This window comes from Pinus tabuliformis, chromosome 3_1 (genome assembly GCF_031772625.1).
Source record: "Pinus tabuliformis cultivar Carrire ecotype Pingquan chromosome 3_1, CPIR1, whole genome shotgun sequence".
Classification (NCBI taxonomy): domain Eukaryota; kingdom Viridiplantae; phylum Streptophyta; class Pinopsida; order Pinales; family Pinaceae; genus Pinus; species Pinus tabuliformis.
Window position 1 is genome coordinate 117,641,078 of NC_142301.1, and position 24,179 is coordinate 117,665,256.

Consider the following 24,179-nt stretch of genomic DNA (forward strand, 5'->3'; position numbering starts at 1 on the left):
GTCAACTTCATAGTAGGTACCACTCCTATCACTCTTCCTAGACCAGTATTACAGTCTCAAAGAGTGTACCACTGGTCCCAGACCAGTGTCAACCGACCCGAAGTCAGCGTCATAATATGTACCACTCTCACTGGTCCCAGACCAGTACTGCACTGACACGAAGTCAGTCTCAGAGTATGTACCATTGGTCCCAGACCAGTCTCAACTGACCCGAAGACAGCGTCATAGTATGGTACAACTCTTACCACTGGTCCCAGACCAGTCTCATTGATCCCAGATCAATGGAGGTCATCCTAGTGTAGGGAGTACAGTAGATACAGCGATGTGTCTATCAGTACTACTATGGTCCCTAACTTCATTTCCCTGCTCATTGATCAGATGAGAGGTACTTCCCATGAGTCCCAGACTGCATGGGTAGGATGCCTCAACAGGAGAACTTAATCAACCAGTCCTCACAGGAGAACACATCAATCCTGCTACAATCGCCATGGAGAACATATCAATCTAGGCCTCACAGCAGAACACATCAATCTTGCTACAATCGCCATGGAGAACACATCAATCCAGGCCTCATAAGACAACACATCAATCCTGCTACAATCACCATGGAGAATACATCAATCCAGGCCTCACAGGAGAACACATCAATCCTACTACAATCGCCATGGAGAACACATCAATCTAGGCCTCATAAGAGAACACATCAATCCTGCTACAATCGCCATGCAGAACACATCAATCCAAGCCTCACAGGAGAACTAATCATCTTGCTACACAGGAGATCGAATCATCCTATTCCACAAGAGAGTGAATCATCTTGTACCACAAGAGAGCGAATCATCTTGTTCCAGTGCGCACCACCAGGGGAGGGTGAGTCACCCTGTAATCATATGTTGCTCCAATAAGAACCGCAAGCCCTCAAAGCTCCCAGCGCTCAATGTATGCAACACGCAGGACCCTTGTACAAGGGTTTCTTGATGACTCCAAGTTGTTTGGGAAAATCACATATTAGATCTTTCCGCGGGGCTTTAACAAGGTCTATTGACCTGTACATCATCTTAATGCGATGGAGCCTCCTTGCTCATCGACTTACCATATCCCAGATGATGTCTATCTGCTGGACCAATCGACGAATACGGGATTCCTCAATAATCAAATCCCACCTCTGGTTGTTACAGAGAATCACAGTGGTATGTGTTCAAACAGCTCATTGTTCCCCAACCAGGCAACTTCATACGAGATCATACTCATAGATATGTATCCGGTCTCGGCGGTGCTTATGGCAACCGACATCTGCTTCCTGCTCATGCATTATATCGAAGTAGAATCCAAAGAGAAACAACACTAAAAAGTGCTCTAGTGATCCTCCACACTACCTGCCTAATCAGTGTTCGAATAATCATGCAGTTTCATATTTCCGGCAGTGTATCTCAATCCATGAGAGATTGTGTCCTGAAGACATCTTAGAAGATTCTTGGCACCAATCTAGTGAGGCTCAACCAAATATGAGCTCACAATGCTAACTGCAAAACATATGTTCAGACGGAGGTTCACCAAAAACATCAACGTGAATGAGTTTTTGAAACTCAGAGGCATTTCCCAAATCTGGTCCGACATCACTACCATATAACTTCCTGAAAGTTAAGATCCTCGAGGTAGTCACAAGCTTGCAATCCACCATACCAAATCTTTTAAGAATCTTCACCACATATTTTCCTTGAGATAGGAAAATTTCCCCTAGCTTCTGCCACACTTCAAGTCCTTGGTTCTTCATTTCAAATTCGGAAGCCAACTCCCTCTTACATTTGTGAATGAGAGGGTATGCACCTGTTAGAAAGAGGTCATCCACATACAACACCAGTATGAGAGGTTTGTCATCTTCAACCTTAAAGTAAAGGTTAGGATCGGCTTCACTCCCAGTGAATCCCAGCTTCATCAAGTAGCTATCGATCCTCTCATACCATGCTTGGGATGCTTGCTTAAGCCCATAGAGAGCCTTCTTCAACCTGCTTCATAAATCTCAAATCCTTCGGGTTGCTCCACATAGACCTCTTCTTTGATCGAACCGTGCAAAAACGCGGTCTTGACATCCATCTGATGTAGGTTCCATCCTTGTGAAGCCACAAGGACTATGATCAAGCAGATGGTCGTATATCTGGCAACAGGTGCAAATATCACATCATAGTCTATACCTTCCTTCTGGGAGAAACCACGAGAAAAAAAACAAGCCTTATACTATTTCATACTTCCATTTGCGGCAGCTTTATCTTGTAAAGCCATTTTGAAGTAACAATTGTCTTGTCCTGGGGTCTGGGAACTACTTCCTAGACATCATTCTTCATAATGGTCATAGCATCCTTCCATACTTGATGCTTGATGGCATCTGAGAATGATGAAGGCTCATTTTGTATGATTGTGCTCATACTGGTCAGGTATCCCTGATACCTGTTGGGTTTCTTACTTTCACGGAAGGTTCCTCGGGGTGCAGCATGTCTTTCAGCATCATCAAGTATCCCCCTAAGCCATGAAGGCCTCTTCCTGGAAGAGGAAGGCTCAGGTGGATAAATAGGATCCATCGGTTCTTCCACATCAGGCATTGTTACATCATCTACCCATAGAGACAGCTTCCACAATCGTACGGTGCCACACCATTTTTCTCTGGAGTATGTGGTGTAGTAGTCTCCCTCTTAATGCCAACCTCAAGTATGCCTAAGTGAACCAACTGTAATATATCGGAGGTCTTGCTTAGGCTTGAGGGGAATGGTCCCCTTTTGAGCTTTCCTTCGACACATCCCGAACATACACCTTCTTTTTCTACTCGGAATTCGGGCATCCCTGTTACCATATGTCTTACATCGGGTAGATCTTTGTAATGAAGGTGGGCTGAAGAGATGTGTCATAAGACATGACACCTACCTGACTTTCATCGACTTGATATAATGAATCAACACGAAACCCAAGAGTAAAGGCATCTTTAACATTATTTTTCGATACACGTACCTTGCCATCGCTGAAGGTTACCTTGTAGCCTTTGTCTTCCATTGCCGAGATGGACACCAGGTTCTTTCGGAGGTCAGGTGCATTTAATACATCCTGGAATTTCTAGCCTTCTTGAATGGTTGTCCTCTTCCTTGATTTCCAACATTCCTTTTACCTTTGCTATTGAATTTTCCATCCCTTCGATTACCATGAAAGGGATTTTGATCATCATCACGGTGAGATTCCTTTCTATCAGGGCATTCCCTTGCATAGTGACCTGCTTTATTGCAAATGTAACATCGTCCTTTTCTTCCACCCTTAGGTCTAGCCTTTCTTTTCGATTTAGACTCGGAATTATTTCTTTTCTTAGCATTAAAAAAAAAGGCAGCAGGAGGACCTTTCGGCAAGGGCATTTCTTGCTCTTCTACCCTTGTTTCTTCTAGAATGCATCTAGCCATTAATTCCTTGAAACTAGGAATTACATGATTGTTCAGAAGAGTAGTCTTGAACATGTACCATTCGGATGGTAATCCTCCAAGAGTCGTGAGAGTCATTTTCCTATCAGTAATAGTCTCCCCAATAGATAGGAGATCGTTCTTGATCTCGGTGATTCTTAAGAAGTATGCTTGCATACTCTCATCTTTACCCTTCTTGATTTCCCTCAGCTTATTTCTAAGAAACAAAACTTGATTTGCATCATTAACATTAAATAAACTCACCAGTCTATCGTAGATTTCCTTGGAGGTGTTCAGGTCAGAGATGTAGGCCACCAAGTGCTTGTCGATAGAGTCCCAGATGATCTTCTTTGTTTTGACTTCTCCGGTTTTCCATTTGTACCTTAAACAATTGACAGAAAACAAGCCAAGACAAGAGACACAAGATGTGGCGGCTAGCCAGGGACAAACCCCACAATGTGTGGGAAAACCCTTTGATCAAATCTTCTTTTATCTTCAATAATTCAGCAGAGAGAAATAGTACAATAAATCTAATTTATATCAGCAGTAGAAAACCCTAGATCAGCAGCATCAACATTAGCGACTTCATCATCAAAACTAGGGCAGTCAATATCTCACAAACCGACCATCGGATCAGCTTGATTCCACCACCAAAAGTTACAGCCTTCAGAGGAGGTTCAGATGAACCTACAACACAGTTCAGAAGAGGAGGTTTGATGGTCCACGCTGGTCAAACTTTGGATCTGCAGTTGCAACTTCAGTTTCAGCAACTTCCTTCAAACTAGAGCAATCGATATCTCGCAAACTGACCGTTGGATCGACTTGATTCCACCACCAAAAGTTGAAACCTTCAGAGGAGGTTTAGATGAACATACCACACAGTTCAGAAGAGGAGGTTTGATGGTCCACGCTGGTCAAACTTTGGATCTGCAGTTGCAGTTTCAGTTTCAGCAACTTCCTTCAAACTAGGGCAGTTGATATCTCGCAAACCAACCATCGGATCGACTTGATTCCACCACCAAAAGTTGCAGCCTTCGGAGGAGGTGCAGATGAACCTACAGCGCAGTTCAGAAGAGGAGGTTTGATGGTCCACGCTGGTCAAACTTTGGATCTGCAGTTGGAGCTTCAATTTTAGCAGCTTCCTTCCACATGTGTGAGAGAGAGACTCTTTTCTATGCAGTAGAGAAGACCCTCTTTTCTGCACAGGAGAGAGAAGAGTGTAACGAAGAAAATATATATTAATAATGTAAAATAATATAAATGATAATAAGCATAAATAACTATTAGTTAATTAGTAATTACGTTGAAGAGGCATGTCTAAATGAGACATGACTCTTCATGAAGAGACGCTTGATATATAAGCAAGCCTCTCGTTCTCATTATAAATCATTCATTCATTCTTATTCTTATTCATTTAATATAATATTTGTATCCTCATGGATAACTTGATATTCCAAGTCTTTTGGAGTAATTAATTTATAGAAGGAACTTTGAGATGAGTGAGTGCAAATGAGGAAAAGTCCTCTTGTATTTATACACAATTGATGATGTTTGAATAGATGCAACTATTGGGCTTCCGAGCATACATGAGTTGTAGGTCGACTTGATAATAATTCCATAATCAAAATAAATTCATATCTCCATAAATACTTATCGGAATCGGATGATATTTAGATCAATCCTATACCTTTCAACAACAGGAATCTAATAAAAATATTATTAGCCACGAATAAGATGACCCACATGAAGTTTGGCCCTAGTTGCCAATTTAACAAGAGGCCTGTCACAGAAATGACCTGTGACTGGTTAGAGGAGGCAGTGGAGGAGGTAGCCCCTGCAAGGGAGATAGATCTAGTGGAGGATGAAGAGGAGGAGGTGACACCACCTCCCATGGTCACCAATAGAGGATGTATTCTACCTCCTCCTTCTAAAGGACATCAAAGTCCAAAGTCAGCCCAACGGCTTTCTCCATCTAGAGGAAAAGCCATTACATTTTCTCGCAAAAGGGACACAAGAAATCATTAGTTAGAAGCTAAGTCACCTGACACGAGGATTCGGGACACGTAGGATTTGAGATTCATGGTGTCGGATTCGGACACGCTGACCCCTCGGAACAGGACATGTTAGGACATGTTATATATTATTTTATTAAAAAAAATATATATATATATATATATATATATATATTTAAAAAATATACATATATATTAAAAATTAGATATTATCATATTTCTTACACATTTTAATTAATGATACAAATTTATTGATTTCAAACATAGATCTTCATCTATAGCTATTAGCATGCATAGTACATACAAAATTCAAATAAATGTCAGTGGTACTGGTCACATAAATGATAAATCTATTAAAAATTTAAATCATGATTGATAATTCATAAATGAAAGACAACTTACAACTACAAGATAGTAAGATAAACACACTGACAACTGTAGTTTTCTCATTAAGTCATCAAATCAAAATGTGTTACATAGGTAGTATTGGTGCAATGCCAATGGCAAATAGAAATATAAAATATAAAACAACTACAGGTATACAAGCCTCAAGGCATCAATCAGTATCAGAATCACCATCACTGTCCCCATCATCATGGTCCCCACTACTCTCCTCTACATCCTCCTACTCCGCTGTATCCATAGTTGCCTCTGCATCTGCTGGTATGGAGGTTGACCCCTCTAAGTCATCAAATCTAACAGGCTCTAGCAATGGATCATTGAGATCCATGTTGACCAATGCCAACTCAACAATGGTGTCCAGACCCATATCATCAGGAACAGTGCTACTTGGGAGCGGGAGCGAAAGCAGGGAGCGGGAGCGAACATGGGAGCGGGAACGACATATTCAGAAGCTCTTGGTTTGGTGCTCTTGATTAAATACGAGTTCCATACCCTAATACATGACAAAATTCAATGGAAACATTGCAATCCCCCAATCCTAAAATCCTGAAAAACTGATAAGTCTGTTGGATTTTGAATGAAATCTAAAATTCTACTTTCTCCATATGAAATCCAATGAGGTCGGAACCACTCTCAAACATCCTGAGTCGTTTCATGGTAATGTTAAAAATTTAAGTAAAAAGATGAAAATGAAGATTAAGGAAAATGTCACTTTAACTTTAAGAATTTAACATTACCATGAATAGCATATCAATACTAGGGCCTAGACTTGATCATGACGCTGCCAAAATGCTTTACTCCTTGCTCCAACAGCACAAATCACTTGCCAACAGCGCAAATCACTTGCCAAATGACAATTTTAATGAGCAAACACGCCCTTTTCATTCCCGCGCTGAGCTTAGTGAGTCCTGGAAACCGGACACGTGTCCTAAAATCGCAACATGCCCTCGGACACGACGTGTCCAAAACGGACACGACATGTCCTATGATTTGGGCACGAATCGGGACCGAATCGTGTCGGATTCGCCGGATTCGGGATTCGCAGGGGGTTTAGGACGAATTCGGTGACTTAGGTTAGAAGTAAGAAGTTGAAACTAGTTGTTCATTTCATTGTATATGACTCAAGATATGATATAAATTTATTATATTTTTTGTTGATATTTTGACGTTGAGTCAGGATTCAAGACATGATTCACTATAATATGTGATGTAGCACTAGACATATTACACATCTTATATATTAGTTTTCTTTTCATATTTATGTGTCAATGGATTTATTCTATGTTATGGATGCTTTAGATACTAAATAAATTGAAAAAAAAAAAAAATATATATATATATATATATATATATTTGTATTTTTTAAATTTTGCCACTTTTTATTAATTTTGCCTAATTTTTACGATTTTTTCTTTTTCCAGACACTTGCCTGTTTTATCTCGATGTCAATGTTTGCAACGTTTCTCTAAACAATAAGCATCTAAATAAAATTTGAAAGTCACAAAATGGAAGTACACTAATGTTTTGGATTCTAATACAGTAGACTTAGACCACTACCATGTGCAGATTTTCTATTGTGTGTATCTCAAGGCAATTGTGATGTACAAAAAGGATGTTGTCTCTAAACAGCTATTAAATTATATTCAAGCAAACAAAAATAATTTTAACATCAAACCTAAAAGATTTTACCTGTAATTCAATAGCCTTGTACAGTATCCATGTCAGGTTGTCTTTGTTGATTTGGGGTAGCATCGGATGTGCTCTAGCCACGAAATTTGGTGGATAGGTTGGGGCACATGAGATTTCCAATACCCAGAAAGGGTTTGGAAATATTCTAAACAGATCAGGAGATATTAAAATAATTAATATTTTAATGGAGTCCCTAAGTCTAAACTTAAAGAAAATAAAATATTAATGCGTATTAATATGAATCTGTGTTAGAATGGTCCAAAAGACATGGATCAAGCCAGATCTAATCTTAGTCGTTGATTAGGGACTTAATCTCGGCCGTTGAGATGTCAACAGAAAAGAAGTATAAAAGGAGGCTTGAGGGGCACTTGGAGAACACACTGAGTGAGACCACTCAGTGCAATTTCTGGAGCGAGTTTGCTGAGAAATTGGACCAGTGGTCTGGAGAGCAGTCAGGAGGCAGCAAGTACGGAACACAGAGACGGGAGATCAGCACAGAAGAGGCAGACGCAGAACCAGAGGAAGCCACGTTGAGGCAACAGAGACTGCACAGAGCCAGAAGGGCCTGCGTCATCCACGCAGAGGTTGCAGGAGTGACGCAAAAGCCCAGAGAAGCTACGTAGAGCCTCAGTAGGCTGACGCAAAGGGTTTCAGGTTGTAGCAGAGATCAGTAGGGCCTACGCTGGGTTTAGGAAAGTACTGCAAGTTTGTCTATCTGTTGGTAAGCCAATTTGGCACCCTATTGTACAAGAAAATTGCTGAATAATAAAATCCTCCCTTGCTGCACCGGTTTTCCCACATTGGATTTTTCTGGGGACATTAATCCAAAATAACTGTGTCAATGTGTGCATACTTTGTTTCTACATTACTATGTGATATCTGCAGCAATATTTTTTTTAATGTTTGTTGAAGTAATTTCATGAATAACTTATGATAAGATAAGTAGGAAAAGTAAATCAGTTGCTACAGTGATAGAATTTTCACATGGCATCGGAGCAAGTAATTAGAGACAGAAAGGGAAAATCAGTTATGGGTCGAGACCACGATGCAGAGGCATCCACCTCAGGGGACTCACGCAGATTTTCAGAAGATTGCACCAGAGAGAGAGAGATTTTGATTTCTCTATGTTGGCTTCTAGGTTGGAAGAAGAAGTGGCGTGCATGACTAGTGTTGCATCATCAGAAGTATGTTAAACAGTGGAGCCTCGTGGCATATGACAAGAATCAGGGAGTGTTTCTCAGAATATCGAGAAGAGAAGATGAACTTTCAGATCACCATGGGGAACAAGGCAAAGAGTGCTCCAATAGGAAAGGGTACCATATTTTTTCAGACAAAATCCGGGTAGTTGTTCCATGCCACAAATGTGTTGCATGTGCCAGGATTGGGGATGAACTTACTTTCCGAGTCACAACCACAAGACAAGGGCTATGACGTCTACTTCATCAAGGAAAAGGTATACGTCAAACACCTGAGATGGAAAAAGAAAGTGCAGATCGGGATCAAAAGTAATCGGTTGTACAGATTACAACTAGAATCTCCAATGGCACTAATAGGTAGTCATGGGGACAAAGACTTGAACGAACTATGGCATAGAAGGATGGGTCACTTGCACCATGGAGCTCTGAGAAATCTCAGGAGCACTATAACAAGAGTTCTGAATCTGAGTACGGAACAAGATGATGTATGCAAGGGATGAACTCTAGGAAAGTATGCCAAGACGACATTTTCTAAGAGCAACCACAGGGCCAAGAGTGTACTAGGATTGATACACTCAGATATCTGCGGACCTATGTCCATCAAATCTCTCAGCGGTGCTGAGTATTTCCTTACCTTCATTGATAACCACTCGAGGAAAACTTAGATCTATTTTTTGAAAACCAAGGATGAGGTTTTCTGTCAATTCAAGGAGTTCAAGGCTCTAGTGGAGACTCTGACAGGTAAGAAAATCAAAGTCTTTCGCTCAGATAACGGTGGAGAATATGTCAATAAGGACTTCACTGATTATTGCACTAAGGAAGGCATCAGAAGAGAGTGGATAGCTCACCACAATCCGGAGCAAAATGGGGTGGCAGAAAGGAAAAACAGGACTATCGTAGAAGCACCTAGGGTCATGTTGTATGATCAGGATATGCCAAAATTCTTGTGGGCAGAAGCATGCAACACAGCTGTCTACGTTCAAAACAGGACTCCTCATCGGGCATTGGGCAAGATTACTCCAAAGAAAGTCTTAACTGGGAAGACACCTGAAGTCAGCGATTTTAGGATATTTGGGAGTTTGGCATATTGTCGCATACTCGAAGAAAAGAGGAAGATGTTGGATCAGACTACAAAAAAGGGGTATCTGCAAGGATATAGCGAGAATGCTAAGGCATACAGGATCTATCTTCCAGCGAGCAGGAAGGTAAAGTACTATGAGATGTAAAGTTCATGGAGGACAGAGCTTTCAGAAGATCTTGCGGAATGCCTTCCAAGGAGACGTCGAAAGAGGATCCGTTAGTCATGCCTCTTCAACCAACGAGAGTGAAGAATCCTTCCTCAGATTAGGAAGATTCTCAAGATGACGAAGAGGAGCAAACAAAAGCACCTGTTGGCAGAGGAAGAACCAGCAGGGAACTTCATCAGATTCTGCGTGATGCAGAAAACTTCATTAGAGAGCCAAGGAACAGTAAAAGGGAGCAAAAATAGCCAGACAAGTATCAAGCATTAGTAGCTCAAGATGCAGAGCCTGCTAACTTCAAGGAGGCAGCTCAGCGTCAGTTCTGGCTAGATGCGACGGTGGAGGAGTATAACTCCATAATGGTAAACAATGTCTGGGAGGTGGTGTCAAGACCTCAAGACAGATCTGCGGTAGGTTCAAGATGGACCTACAAGATCAAATATGTTGCGGACAGCAGTATTGAAAAGTATAAGGCTAGGTTTGTGGCTAAGGGGTATGCTCAAAAGGAAGGGATTGACTATGAAGAAACCTTCGCCTCGGTAGCCAGGTATACATCTATTAGGACCGTGATATCTCTAGCAGCCCAGATGGGATGGGAGATCCATCAGACGGATGTCAAGACGGCATTTCTGAACGGCGTAATAGAAGAAGAGGTACACATTGAACAACCAGAGGGCTTTGAAACTCATGAGAAGAAGTCTCATGTATGCAGACTAAAGAAAGCCTTGTATGGGCTGAAGTAGGCACCAAGAGCATGGTATGGTCGAATAGATGGCTACTTGCAGAAGATGGGGTTTGTCAAGAGTGACGCAGATCTGAATCTCTACTATTTGGTCATAGAGAGCAAGCCACTTATCTTAGTATTATATGTGGATGATCTCTTCCTGACAAGATCATCCAGACTCATTGAAGATTGCAAGAAGAATCTAGCCACAGAATTCGATATGAAGGATCTAGGACGAATGCACTATTTTCTAGGGTTGGAAGTTTGGCAGCAGAAAGGAGAAATCTTCCTTGGGCAAGGAAGGTATGCTACAGAAATTCTGAAAAGGTTCGGGATGGGAGACTGTAGACCTATGGCTATGCCAATGATCACCAACTGAAAGAAGATTGATGCATCAGAAGACAAGGATGTTGATCCCACCCTATACCGACAGCTCATAGGCTCCTTGATGTATCTACTCAATACCAAGCCAGATATTTGCTACACTGTCAACACCCTCAGTCAATTCATGGTTGAACCAAAGAGGGCTCATTAGGCAGCAGCTAAGCACGTTCTCAGGTATTTATAGGGAACAGGTGATTACGGGCTCTTGTACAACAAGGGGAAAGATATCAGGTTGAGTGGATTACTGATGCAGAATGGGCAGGAAGTTTAGTGGATCGGAAAAGTACCTTTGGGTACTGTTTCAACATTGGATCAGGAATAACCTCCTAGTGTAGTAGGAAATGGAAGTCTGTGGTACCGATGCCGGATGATCAAAGTAATACTCAGTGAGGAGTATTGTTAGAGCACAGTCCTCGCTAAGAGGGGGTGTTGATTTGTGGTAGCATCGGATGTGCTCTAGCCATGAAATTTGGTGGAGAGGTTGGGGCACATGAGATCTCCAATACCCAGAAAGGGTTTGGGCAAATTCTAAACAAATCAGGAGATATTAAAATAATTAATATTTTTAATGGAGTCCCTAAGTCTAAACATAGGAATAGTAAAATATTAATGTGTATTAATATGAATCTGTGTTAAAATGGTGCAAAAGACATGGATCAAGCCAGATCTAATCTTAGTCGTTGATTAGGGACTTAATCTCATCCGTTGAGATGTCAACAGAAAAAAGTATAATAGGAGGGTTGAGGGGCACTTGGAGAACACACTGAGGGAGACCACTCGGTTCAATTTCTGGAGCGGGGTTTGCTGAGAAATTGAACCAGTGGTCTGGAGAGCAATCAGGAGACAGCAAGTATGAAACAGAGAGACACAAGATCAACATAGAAGTGGCAGACACAGAACCAAAGGAAGCCATGAAGAGGCAGCAGAAACTGCACAGAGCCAGAAGGGCCTGCATGATCCACACAAAGGCTGCAAGAGTGACGTAGAAGCCCAGAGAGGCTATGTAGAGCCTCAGTAGGCTGACGCATAGGGTTTAAGGCTGTAGCAAAGGTCGGTAGGGCCTATGCTAGGTTTAGGAAAGTACTGGAAGTTTTTCTCTTTGTGGGTAAGCCAGTTTGGCACCCTGTTGTACAAGAAAATTGCTGAATAATAAAATCCTCCCTTGCTGCAACAGTTTTCCCACATTGGGTTTTTCCGGGGACATTAGTCCTAAATAACTGTGTCAATGTGTGCATATTTTTGTTTCTGCATTACTATGTGATATCTGCAGCAATATTTATTTTAATATTTGTTGAAGTAATTTCATGAATAACTTATGATGAAAGAAATAGCAAAAGTAAATCAGTGGCTACAATGATAGAATTTTCAGTCTTCTTTTGAATTACATATTATATAACATCACATATTATGATTTATCGATTATCTTTATTACAACATGACAAATTAGACACATCTTATGCAAAACTCTCAAAACAACTAGGCAAACATACATCTCTACAAACTATGCATCAATATCACCAACTATGAGCTTCATAACATAACAATATAAATTATGATCAACAGAAGAAATTCATTACACAACCTTACCCTGGTTCAGCAACATAGACTAGACCACAGTGAAAGCGGAAATTCCTGGCCTGTAACAGAGAGAAGAATGAAGGGAAATATTATGATAACATAACAAAAAGTAGAAACACTTAATAAAGAAAACTAGGAAAATTGTGATGACATAATAAGGACAGATCATCTAAAACAGAACACAGATACTTCCTAAAAGTATAGTTCTGTCTGCAGCAAGAAAAGAAATAGTTAAAGCTTGTAAAGGTGGATCTAAGTTAGATCCCTCATATAGGCATGTAAAATTTATTCTAAATGCATACCAGCTGTCACTGTTAATTACTAAATGTGGTTCACACACAGTGTCAACACACCAAATCTGATAGACATCATAATTTGGACAATATCAGAAGCCCAAAAGAATGATTATATGAAACAAGAGTTACATACGCACAATACTGCAGAATAAAGCACAAGAAGGAATGTGGAGATGAAAAAATTTAAGACTGAGAAATCTGGGCACTGCTTATCAAAACCACAAACCATTTTATAGCTTAAACACATTAACAAGAAGAACTGAAGCTGAATTCCAAAAGCAGGATACAGAAACAAATTATGTCCACAAAAACCACGAAATATTAAAAATTTGGTTTGATTATTTTTTACGAACTTACCTATTTTTATATAATGGAGCTCAGAATTTTGGGAGTATAGATTGTAGACAAAAATAAATATATGTATGTTCTGGATCACTGCCTGAGCTTATATTCATTCCTCAAGGGTTCATTATGTTATAAATTTATAATATAGGGAAACAGACCATTATTTAAATAGAACAAAGAAACAAAAATTAAATGAAAAATTGTTGGAAATACTAAGTGGAGGGTGAATCAGTATTTCTTTTCAATTGTTAATTTTACCAATTAGGTCACTTATCATTAGAACACAAAATGAACAATGATAGAATAATAATTTTATTAATCAATGATGAGGACTCCAATCCTCTTTACAATAAATCCAATACAATAATGTGTAGATCTCCAACCCTAGATGAAGACGCCAATCTTCAATCTTCCAGGCTCCAACCTGTGTTTTGCCAAGCACCGACTTGGACTTCCCAAGGCTCCAACCTTGTCAGTTTGGGGCATCAACCTCTAGCGCTCCAACCCTATCTCTGGTACAGCCTCCAACCTGGTCTCTTGAGGACTCCTATCCTCTAGGGCTCCGACCCTATCTTTAGTACAGGCTCCAACCTGGTCCCTTGAGAACTCCTATCTAGAGGGCTCCAACCCTATCTTCCAAGACACCAACCTTGTCTCTATGAGGCTCCTACCTCTAGGGCTCCAACCCTCAGCTGCAATTCGTCAAGATAAGTTTAATGATCCTTTATGGCTCCCAATATCTTCTGCTACAAGCCATGTCTATCTTCAACAATGTCTTCTCCAAATCACTTCATCAAGGACAGCCTTGTCTTCTTAGAAGGTGTCACCACTGCTCTTCATGTCACTCATCCTGCCTACATGTCGCCACAGGGAATCACAAGGGAAGGTTGAACCACTCACCCTATACACAGCAAACCACTAGGGGAAGGTTGAACTACTCACCCTATGGTTTCTCATCACTCCAAGAAGTACACCAAGCCCCTCGGAGCTCCCAGAGCTCAAGGTACATATCATACAAGACCCTCATAAGAGGGTCTCGACTCTCTCCACGACTCCTAGTCATTCTCAGAAAGTCAAGAATTTTGTCGGCGACCTGCTTATCAGTCCCAATATGATGGAGCCTTGTTACTCCTCGTTGTACCATATCCCAGATCAAGTGGTACCTAATATTGATGTAATTGGAGCGATCATGAAATACGGGATTCTCTGATAAATGAATCCCACTCTAGTTGTCGCAGAGGATCACAATTATATCCAGCGTATGTCCAAACAACTCACTATAGAGCTTCCGCAACCAGAGAACTTCACAGGAAGCCATACTCGCAGCGATGCATTCAACCTCAGTGGTGCTTAACCCCACTCGACTTTTGCTTCCTACTCATCCAGGATATCGAAGCAGAACCCAAAGAGAAACAACACCTGGAAGTGCTCTTGCAATCCACCACACTACCTACCCAATCAACATCGAAATAGCCATGCAGCCTCACATCTCCGGCAGTGTATCTCAATCCATGAGTGATTGTGCCCCGAAGATATCTCAGAAGATTCTCGGCACTAATCCAACGTGAGTGATGAGGCTCAACCATATATTGGCTTAACGTGTTGACTGCAAAACATATATCCAGACGGGAGTTCACCAAGAACATCAGTGCTCCTATGAGTTGACGATACTAAGAAGTATTTCTCAATATAGGTCCGGAAGCACTATCGCATAACTTCTTGAAGTTAAGCTCCATCGAGGTAGTCACGTGCTTGCAATGCACCAACCCGAATCTTTCCAATATCTTCACCATGTATTTTCCTTTAGATAGGAAAATTTCTCCTGGCTTTTGACAGACCTCCAATCCTAGGAGGTAGTGCATCAATCCTAGGTCCTTATCTCAAATTCGGAAGCCAACTCCCTATTACATTTGTGAATGAGAGGGTTTGCACCAGTCAAAAAGAGGTCATCAACATATAGCACTAGTATGAGAGGCTTATCATCTTCAAACTTAAAGTAAATGTTCAGATCGGCTTCAGTCTTAGTGAATCCCAACTTCATCAAATAGTTATCGATCCTCTCATACCAAGCTCGGAGTGCTTGCTTCAGCCCATAGAGAGCTTTCTTCAACCTGCATACATGAGATTCCCGATCATGAATCTCAAACCCCTCCAGTTGTTCCACATAAACTTCCTCTTTAATCAAACCATGCAAGAACGTAGTCTTGACATCCATTTAATGTAAGTTCCATCCTTGCAAAGTAGCAAGGGCTATGATCGAGTGGATGGTGGTGTATTGGGCAATAGGTGCAATATCTCATCATAATCCACACCTTCCTTTTGAGAGAAGCCTAGAGCAACAAAGCGAGCCTTGCACTTTTCAGTACTCCCATCAGCTCCATGCTTCATTTTGTAAAGCCATTTCGAGGTGACAACTGATTTGTCCTAGGGTCTGGGGACCACATCCCAGACATCATTCTTCATGATGGACTCGTATTCTTCATTCATAGCATCCTTCCATACTTGATGCTCCACGGCGTCTTCGAACGATTTAGGTTGGTTTTGAATGACGGTGCTCATAATGATCAAGTATCCTTGATCTCTGATCGGCTTCTTGCTTTCATGGAAAGTGCGTCTGGGTGCAATATGCCTTTCGGCATCTTCAAGAGTCTCCATAAGCCATGAGGATCTCTTCCTGGAAGAGGACAGCTCTTGAGGAGGAGGATCAATAGGATCCATAGGTTCTTCAACATCCGGCATTGTTTCATCTTCTTTTTCATCCGATTTCCTGGTGTCAGCTTCTTTATCCTTCCTTGGAATAGAAAGATTGTCAACCTTGCTAAGAGCCATATCTTCGTCAAAGGTGACATCATGGCTTATTTCGACTTCCCTTTGACCAACCACATAAATTCTGTAGCCCTTAGTATTTTCGCTATAGCCCACAAAGATTCCTTTCTTTCCAGATGCACCCAATTTACTTCTCTTCTCTTTCGGCACATGAAAGTATACGGCACTTCCAAAAATTCTAAGATGAGTGACATCAGGTTTCTTAGCAGTGAACATTTCTTCGGGAATCTTTGAGTCCAATGCTTGATGAGGGCATCGGTTTTGAACATATACGCGGTATTCACAGCTTCAGCCCATACAAACTTTTGAAGCCATTGATCATGGAGCATGGCACAAATAGCTTCCACAATCGTACAATTCTTCCTTTCAGCCACACCATTTTGTTGTTATGTAAAAAAACTAGTTAATTTTAGGTTATTATTTAATTTTAGGTTTAGTTAGACGAAAGGGCATGATCTTATTCCCAAAGGGTGTCCATGGCGATATATAAGCCAGGAACCACGTTGTAATCATTCATCATCTATCTATTTATCTTTTTAATACAATATTTATACATATATTTCTGTTTACTGAGAAGTTTCCAATTCATCGGGTATCAGAGCGGGTTCGTTATCCCCCACTTTCGCTGTGCTCGTTGTTCTGCGCTACTACTCATGCCAATTTCTCATCGGACATACCATTCTCCACCCATACCCGTCCACTCCAACACTCTCCGCACGTTGTCGCTGTCCATTCCGTACAATATCTGTTGCACACGCATCTGCATTCTTTTCTGCCCACCGTCTGCTGTCACTACGCCCACCGTCCGCTGACCCTGACCACACGTCGCTACTTTACCACCTCTATTTTCTCGCTGCGCTGTTCTCTACACCTCCAGACTTACTCCGTCCAATAATTCATAACTTGTACCAACTGAAGGTTGTTATTCAAAAATAAATAAAAAATTTTAACTTGTTATCAGGCCACATCTACCGCTTCTCGTCGTGTCGTCCATCCCTGTCCCCACCGACTTCCTCCGCACCGCTTCCGCTGTTATGTCCGCTTCCATTCATCCTTAGATATCAGTACGTCGAAATAACAATTGGTATCAGAATTAATATTTTGGATATCTCAGGATCATATTTTAACTAAGCGAGCTACAATCGACTGACTAGTTAATTTTCCTATATCAACACTGCCCACACCTGTTTCGATTTTCCCTAAACACTGTGCGATTGCATTCCATGGTCGGACTCATTCCTTAAACCTCCTCGACGGTGTTATCTGCTCAAGGATCGGTCGAACGGTTGTGCCGTTCCATTTCTGATATATATATGTGTGTGTGTGTGTGTGTGTGTGTGTGTGTGTGTGTGTGTGTAAATTATATTAATTAACTATATATTATATAATTATTATATATAATTTATATATACATATAGTATATAGTTGGAAAAGATATAATTTATATATACATATAGTATATAGTTGGAAACGATATCGGTCAAACCGTGGTTATATATATTTATAATATATATATATAGTTATATTATATATTATAAACAATACAAATAATTTAATTAATTAAATTTATTTTAATTAATTAAAATTTATGTGTATAAAATTTATTTTAGCTAAAAAAAAAAAGAGGGAGGAAAAATATTTTAGCTGGCAAATAAATACACGCCCCCGCAAACCCGCTCAATGTCGACAATGACAATGGATGCAGAGCATAAGATAAATAGCAACCACGATGAGGTCAATAAAAGATTAGATGAATTCCAGATCAAGCTTGGGGAGCAAGCTGATGAAATCAAAAAGCTTCACGATACGACAAATCGAATACAAATAAATATGGAAAATTACCATGTTCAGACAGAAGCAGGCATCAAAGAGGTCTTAACAATGCTGAAAACTATGTGTAAAAGGTCGAATTGTACACCCGAACAACTACTAAAAGAAGGTGAAGAGAATCAAGAACACATCTCGTCAGATTCAACAAAGTCCACAAACTCTCATGACAAAGTTGAATCCCCAAAAAAATCAGCGACACCCCACCAAGAAGCAAGTAACACAGCCTTTACAAACAAGCAACTCTGGAATAACTTTACCAATCTCGCTCAACCAGTAGCAACATACCAGCGAAGGGCAAAAGTCGAGATGCCTAAATTCGATGGAAACGAAAAAAACAATGTTGCATGGATATAAATAAAGCAGAAGAATACTTTGAGATATATGACATCAATGACGATGACGAAAAGCTCAGGCATGCATCCATGAAAATGGAAGGAGAAGCATATAACTGGTATATGTGGTGGAAAAAGACAACACACGTCATTAGCTGGAGAAAATTTAAAGATGCATTCTTCAAAAGATTCCAAGGTGTAAAGGAAGAAGAATTCCTTTCAAAACTCATCAAATTACGACAAAAAGGAAGTGTGGATGAATACACTCAAGAATGGGAGACCTTAGTAACACGAGTACTTGGGTTATCAGAATCTCGTCTAATTCAGTCATACATCTCGGGACTCAAAACCCATTTACAAGCAGAACTTGAGATGCATGACATTACATCTATAGAAGTAGCAAGACAAAAAGCAAAAACAGCGGAAAGGAAATCCGAACCAATATTTTGGTCAAAAGCGGAAAAAGCTTATGCAAGACGAAGGATACCCCAGTATGTGGACTCAAATAATACAAGATATGTTCCACCACATCGTCGTGAAGATGAAAAATCTCATGTGGAAATGCAAAGGATAAAAGAGGGTAAATGTAAACGTTGTGGTGAGAAGTGGGACCCCAAACATAGATGTGCTAAAGGAAAAGAACCAAAGAACCTATATAATTGTGAAGCAACCAATGAGTCAAACAGTGAAGATTATGACATAGAAGACACAGAAGACGCCCCAGAATTCTCATCAAGATTAGATGATGGAAGTATTCCACAAGTGTCATTATCAGCTATGACAGGGATATCACAACCTCAGACTTTAAAGTTAAAAGGACACATAAAGAAGAACAACGTAGTGGTTCTCGCCGACTCTGGAAGCACACACAATCTTTTAGATGCAACCCTGGCAAAGAGACTCAATATCTTTTCATTTCCCTTACCAAACATGAAAGTGATGGTAGCTAATGGTAAGAAGATTGAAAAGGTAGGAAAATGCCATAAGGTCAATTTGCAGATTCAAGACTTTAATCTAAAGTCTCCATTCTTCACGGTACCGTTAGGAGGAGTAGATGTAGTTTTAGGTATCCAATGGCTACGAACTTTAGGTACTTATGCCGCCAACCATCAAGTACAATTTATAAAATTCAAATGGGGAGGTCAGAAGTACAAGCTACACGGATTCCAAGCACCAGAAAATCAAGTTACATCATCATCCCAGATGATGAAGCTGAGTCGAAATGGAGCACCTGTTTATGTAGTACAATGTCACCAGTTAGAGATGTTATCTGCAAATATGACCAGAGAAGAGTCACCAGAGATACAAGATTTGATTCGGAAGCATGAAAAAGTATTTCAAGACCTACCTATGAAAATGTCGCCTAATAGGGAAATTGAGCATAGAATAGAAGTCAAGGTAGGGTCAGACCCCATCAACATCAAGCCATACCGATATCCACATCTCCAAAAAGCGGAAATTGAGAGATTAATCCAAGATCTTTTAAACTGTGTGACTTTGATCATCTTGGAGTATCTGATCAAGTGGAATAACTTACCTGAAGAAAACGCTTCTTTAGAGAATGAAGCATTTTGTCAACAATGTTCGTCGTTACATGTGCTTTGAGGACAAAGCATTCTTTCGAGAGGAAGGCAATGTTATGTAAAAAACTAGTTAATTTTAGGTTATTATTTAATTTTAGGTTTAGTTAGACGAAAAGGCACGATCATAAGATCATGCCCTTTCCCAAAGGGTGTCCATGGCGATATATAAGCCAGGAACCACGTTGTAATCATTCATCATCTATCTATTTATCTTTTTAATACAATATTTATACATATATTTCTGTTTACTGAGAAGTTTCCACTTCATTTGCTCAGGAGTGTATGGTGTTAAGGTCTCCCTCTTAATGCCTTCTTTGCAAAAGTCATGGAACTCATTGGATTCATACTCGATCCCATTATCAGTCCTTACTATCTTGATTCTCTTCTCAGTTTGATTTTCGATCAAGGCTGAAGTGACAGAACGAGGTGAACACTTCATCCTTCTTTTTCAAGAAGTAGATCCAAGTCTTGCGAGAATAATCATCTGTAAAAGTGAGATAATATAGATATCCTCCCAAAGTGTTTATGGGCATCATACTAGATATGTCAGAGTAAACCAACTGCAAAATATCGGAGGTCTTGCTATTACTTGAGGATAATGGTCCCCTTTTAAGCTTTCCTTCGGCACATCCCGGACATACACCTTCATGCTCTACTTTGAACTCAGGCATCCCCGTCACCATCTGTCTCACATCGGGTAGAGCCTTATAATTTAGGTGCAAAACCTCCGGTGCCATAGTTCAAATTGTAGAGATGTGTCACAAGACATGACCCCTAGTGGACTTCCTCCAACTTGATATAAAGAGTCAACTCGAAACCAAGAGTAAAAGCATCTTTAAAATTCTTTTTCAAAACACGTACTTTCCATCGATGAATGCCACCTTGTAGCCTTTGTCTTCCATTGTCGAAATGACACCAGGTTCTTCTTGAGATCAGGTACATATAAAACTTCTTGTAAATAGATTGTGTTACCCTAATTTAATTGAAGGGTAACATTCCCTACACCCTTTACGTGATAGGTGGAATTGTCTCCAAGAACAATTTCCAATTTTGTCTCATTCTCTATCAGATTAGAGTGAGCTTACTTGTAACTAGTTAAGTGCCTTGAGGCACCACTATCAATAAGCCAATTTCCCAACAAGTCCGGAGGAGAGGTAGTGGAGAGGGACGATACCAAATAATACTCATCTTGCTTATTATTAACAACATTTGATTCATACCTGGAGTTCCTTGCTTTCTTGGAGGGTTGACCATTTCCTTGATTTCCCGCATTCCTCTTTCCTTTGCCATTGAACCTGCCATTCCTTTGATTGTTGTTGTTGAAGTTGCCCTTGGAGTGATTTTGATCATCATCATGTGATGTTTCCTTTCTATTTGGACACTCCCTTGCATAGTGGCCAAATTTATTGCAAACAAAGCATCTTCCCTTCCTTCCACCCTTCGCTCTGAGCTTTCTTTTGAAATGACCTTTAGACCTAGAATTATTTCTCCTTTTGGCATGAGAGGAGAAAGCAGTGGGGTTGCCTTTGTTTGAAGGCATTTCTTGCTCCACCATCCTTGTCTCTTCTTGAATGCATCTCGACATCAATTCTTCAAACCCCGGAATTCGATCATTATTGAGAAGAGTGGTTCTAAATATATACCATTCGAATGGGATCCCTCCAAGGGTAGTGATAGTTAGTTCCCTATCAGGAATGACTTCTCCAATTGATAGAAGATCATTCTTGATCTCAGTGATCCTTAAGAAGTAGGATTGAATATCCTCGTCCTTGCCCTTCTTAATATCCTTCAACTTATTTTTGAGGAACAAAACTTGATTTGCATCACTAACCTTAAACAAGCTTACCAATCTGTCGTAGATCTCCTTGGAGGTGTTCAACTCGGAAATGTAGGCCACCAGACGCTTGTCAATTGAATCTCGGATAATCTTCTTCTCTTTGACTTCACCCTTAGTGTACTTGTTCTTTGTAGCAGCCAGTGCATTTGATGGAGGCTCCGGGATTTTACCCTTCACATAGTCCAACACTTCTTGTTCTTCCAATGTCAGATCAAGACACATCTTCCATCCGTGATAGTCAAACTTTGCATGGAGCTTGTCTTCGGCCAGGAAGTGGGATGAGGAACCCATGAAGCCCTTTGTCTTTTCCAACTGTCTTCGGTGATTGCTCTTTCACTCTTGCTTGGGCTTTGTCTTCACCTCAGCTCCGATCCCATGTTAATTTATGGTATGTTCTATGCTTACGAGCAATTTACTTCAAATTTTCTTATTAGCCCAATATCAATTTCCAGAAGAGCAATCACATCAGCATGAGAGTAAAATTCAGATAGAACATAAATATGAACAGTAGAAGACAAGCCAAGACAAGAGGACACAAGATGTGGCACTAGCCAGGGACAAACCCCAATGCAGGGAAACCCTTGATCAATTCTTCTTATATTCTTCAATAATTCAGCAGAAAGAAAGAGATAGTACAATTATACAAATCTGTAATTTTATGACAGCAGCAGCAAAACCCTAACCAGCAAAGCCAAGGCTGGTCAAACAGGTCAGACTTGACCTCTAGTCAACATCAGTCAACTCGGCCTCCAACGGCAAGAATAGGAAGCCCAAAACAGTCAGACATCACCAGCCAAACTGCAGTCAACACTGGGACAGATCTGCGGTCAACCTTTGACAGTCAATGCTGCTCAAAGCGTGGTCAAAACAGGTCAAGGAAGTAGCCCAGAAATGCGGCCTGCCTAGGAGAGGCTGCCCAACCCAATCCGCATTTCAAGAAGCCTCCACGCTGGTCAACGCTGTCCAATCTGCCCACCTGCACCTCAGTCAACCCAAGTCAATGCTGCCCTAACCAGATCTGTGTCCTCCTCCTTCCCACATGTGAGAGACCTGCTCCTCCTACGCATACCCAATCAAACTAGCAGAGAGAAGAATGAGAGATGAAATGAGTGAGTTTATGCCACAAGGTCTCCTCCTTTTATATGCCACGTTGAGGATAAGCTGGGGGTGTAAAACACTGTTTTTCTTGCTGGCCGACCTTGAAAAATTTTCAAGAATACAAATAAATTCATATCTCCATGAATACATGTCGGAATCAGATGATTGTTAGATCAATCCTACACCTCTCGGTGAGAGGAATCCAAGAAAAATATCAGCGGCCATAAATAAGGTGATCCACATGGACTTTTGCCCTAGTTGCCAATTTTAACAATTTCAGTTTCTGAAAGTTAAAATACCAGTGATTTTATTTTCTAGCAGTTTTCAAATTTTATTGAGTAAATAATTAATGGATATAAAAGAACTGTCGAGCTATAAATAAATTAGATCTGATATTAGAGATTTCTAATAGTGATCCAAAAACAGTTGAGATGCAAATCTCTTGGTGCTTAAGACTCAAGAAATACCAAGTTAAGATCGGTCCACGCTTGTATGCTCATGGGACGGACATTACAATCTCTTCAAAACTGGTCTGTAGAATGCACCTTTCCTCTCTCAGAACAGGAAGAATACAGTAAGGGTGCTTGGAAAGTAATTCAAATTCCTACAATGATTATCCAAATATAAAGACTCGTGCTTGGTATACATACAAGCCCACAGATGTTGTAGCAAGAACAATCTGCAGGCCATAATAATCTTTATTTTCAATTTCATCCTCGTATAAAAGGGAAATATGTTAAGGAACACCAACCTGTTGATATGATAGAGGATGAATCACACCACCACTTACTTCCAAGAAATAATCTGGAGTTATAGAGTGTAAGTTCTGAACCTGTGGCAATACCAATAGACGACTTAAAGATATCTATACAAAATTGAACATGCACTCGTTTAGCTAATAATAAAAAAATAGAAAATTCATTTTCTGATTGAACAAGTGTCAAGTACAATCTTGGATGAAAATACCTGCAAGGTGACCTTTAAAGGAACACCACCTCTCTCAAGCTCCAAATCAATTTCATTTCCAACACTATCATCAAGCAATGTCTCCAAAATCAAGAATTGAGTTACAACCTGCAACCATGTACATGAAACAATCAATCGGGGATCAAAAAGATAAAATCAAAAAATATTATGAATATAAATTTCATAAGCATGATACTCTGCTTCATAAAACACTATACAATCAGCATGAGAACCATTCACACAAATTATTTCCAAATGGGAGGACATTTATCATGCCCATATGAGCTAATGTTGTGGGCAATGGATGTTCAAAAACTAAAAATAAATTCAGCACAACAGTATCTGATATTTTACACTACAACCGATATAGCACAAACAACCTAATTCTGGACACACATGTGATGCC

At 40.3% G+C, this 24,179-nt stretch overlaps 1 protein-coding gene across 1 annotated transcript in view; it reads right to left on the reverse strand.

Annotated features, from left to right (window-relative positions):
* The window catches only part of DEG7 (DegP protease 7), a 375,281-nt gene that overhangs the window by 126,950 nt on the left and 224,152 nt on the right, over positions 1-24,179 (reverse strand). Inside the window, exons 11-13 of the mRNA XM_089410870.1 lie at positions 23,774-23,881; positions 23,559-23,639; positions 12,670-12,719 (exon numbers count right to left, since the gene is read on the reverse strand). Coding sequence (XP_089266996.1) covers positions 12,670-12,719; positions 23,559-23,639; positions 23,774-23,881 — 239 coding nt within the window. The remainder of the gene's footprint in view (positions 1-12,669; positions 12,720-23,558; positions 23,640-23,773; positions 23,882-24,179) is intronic.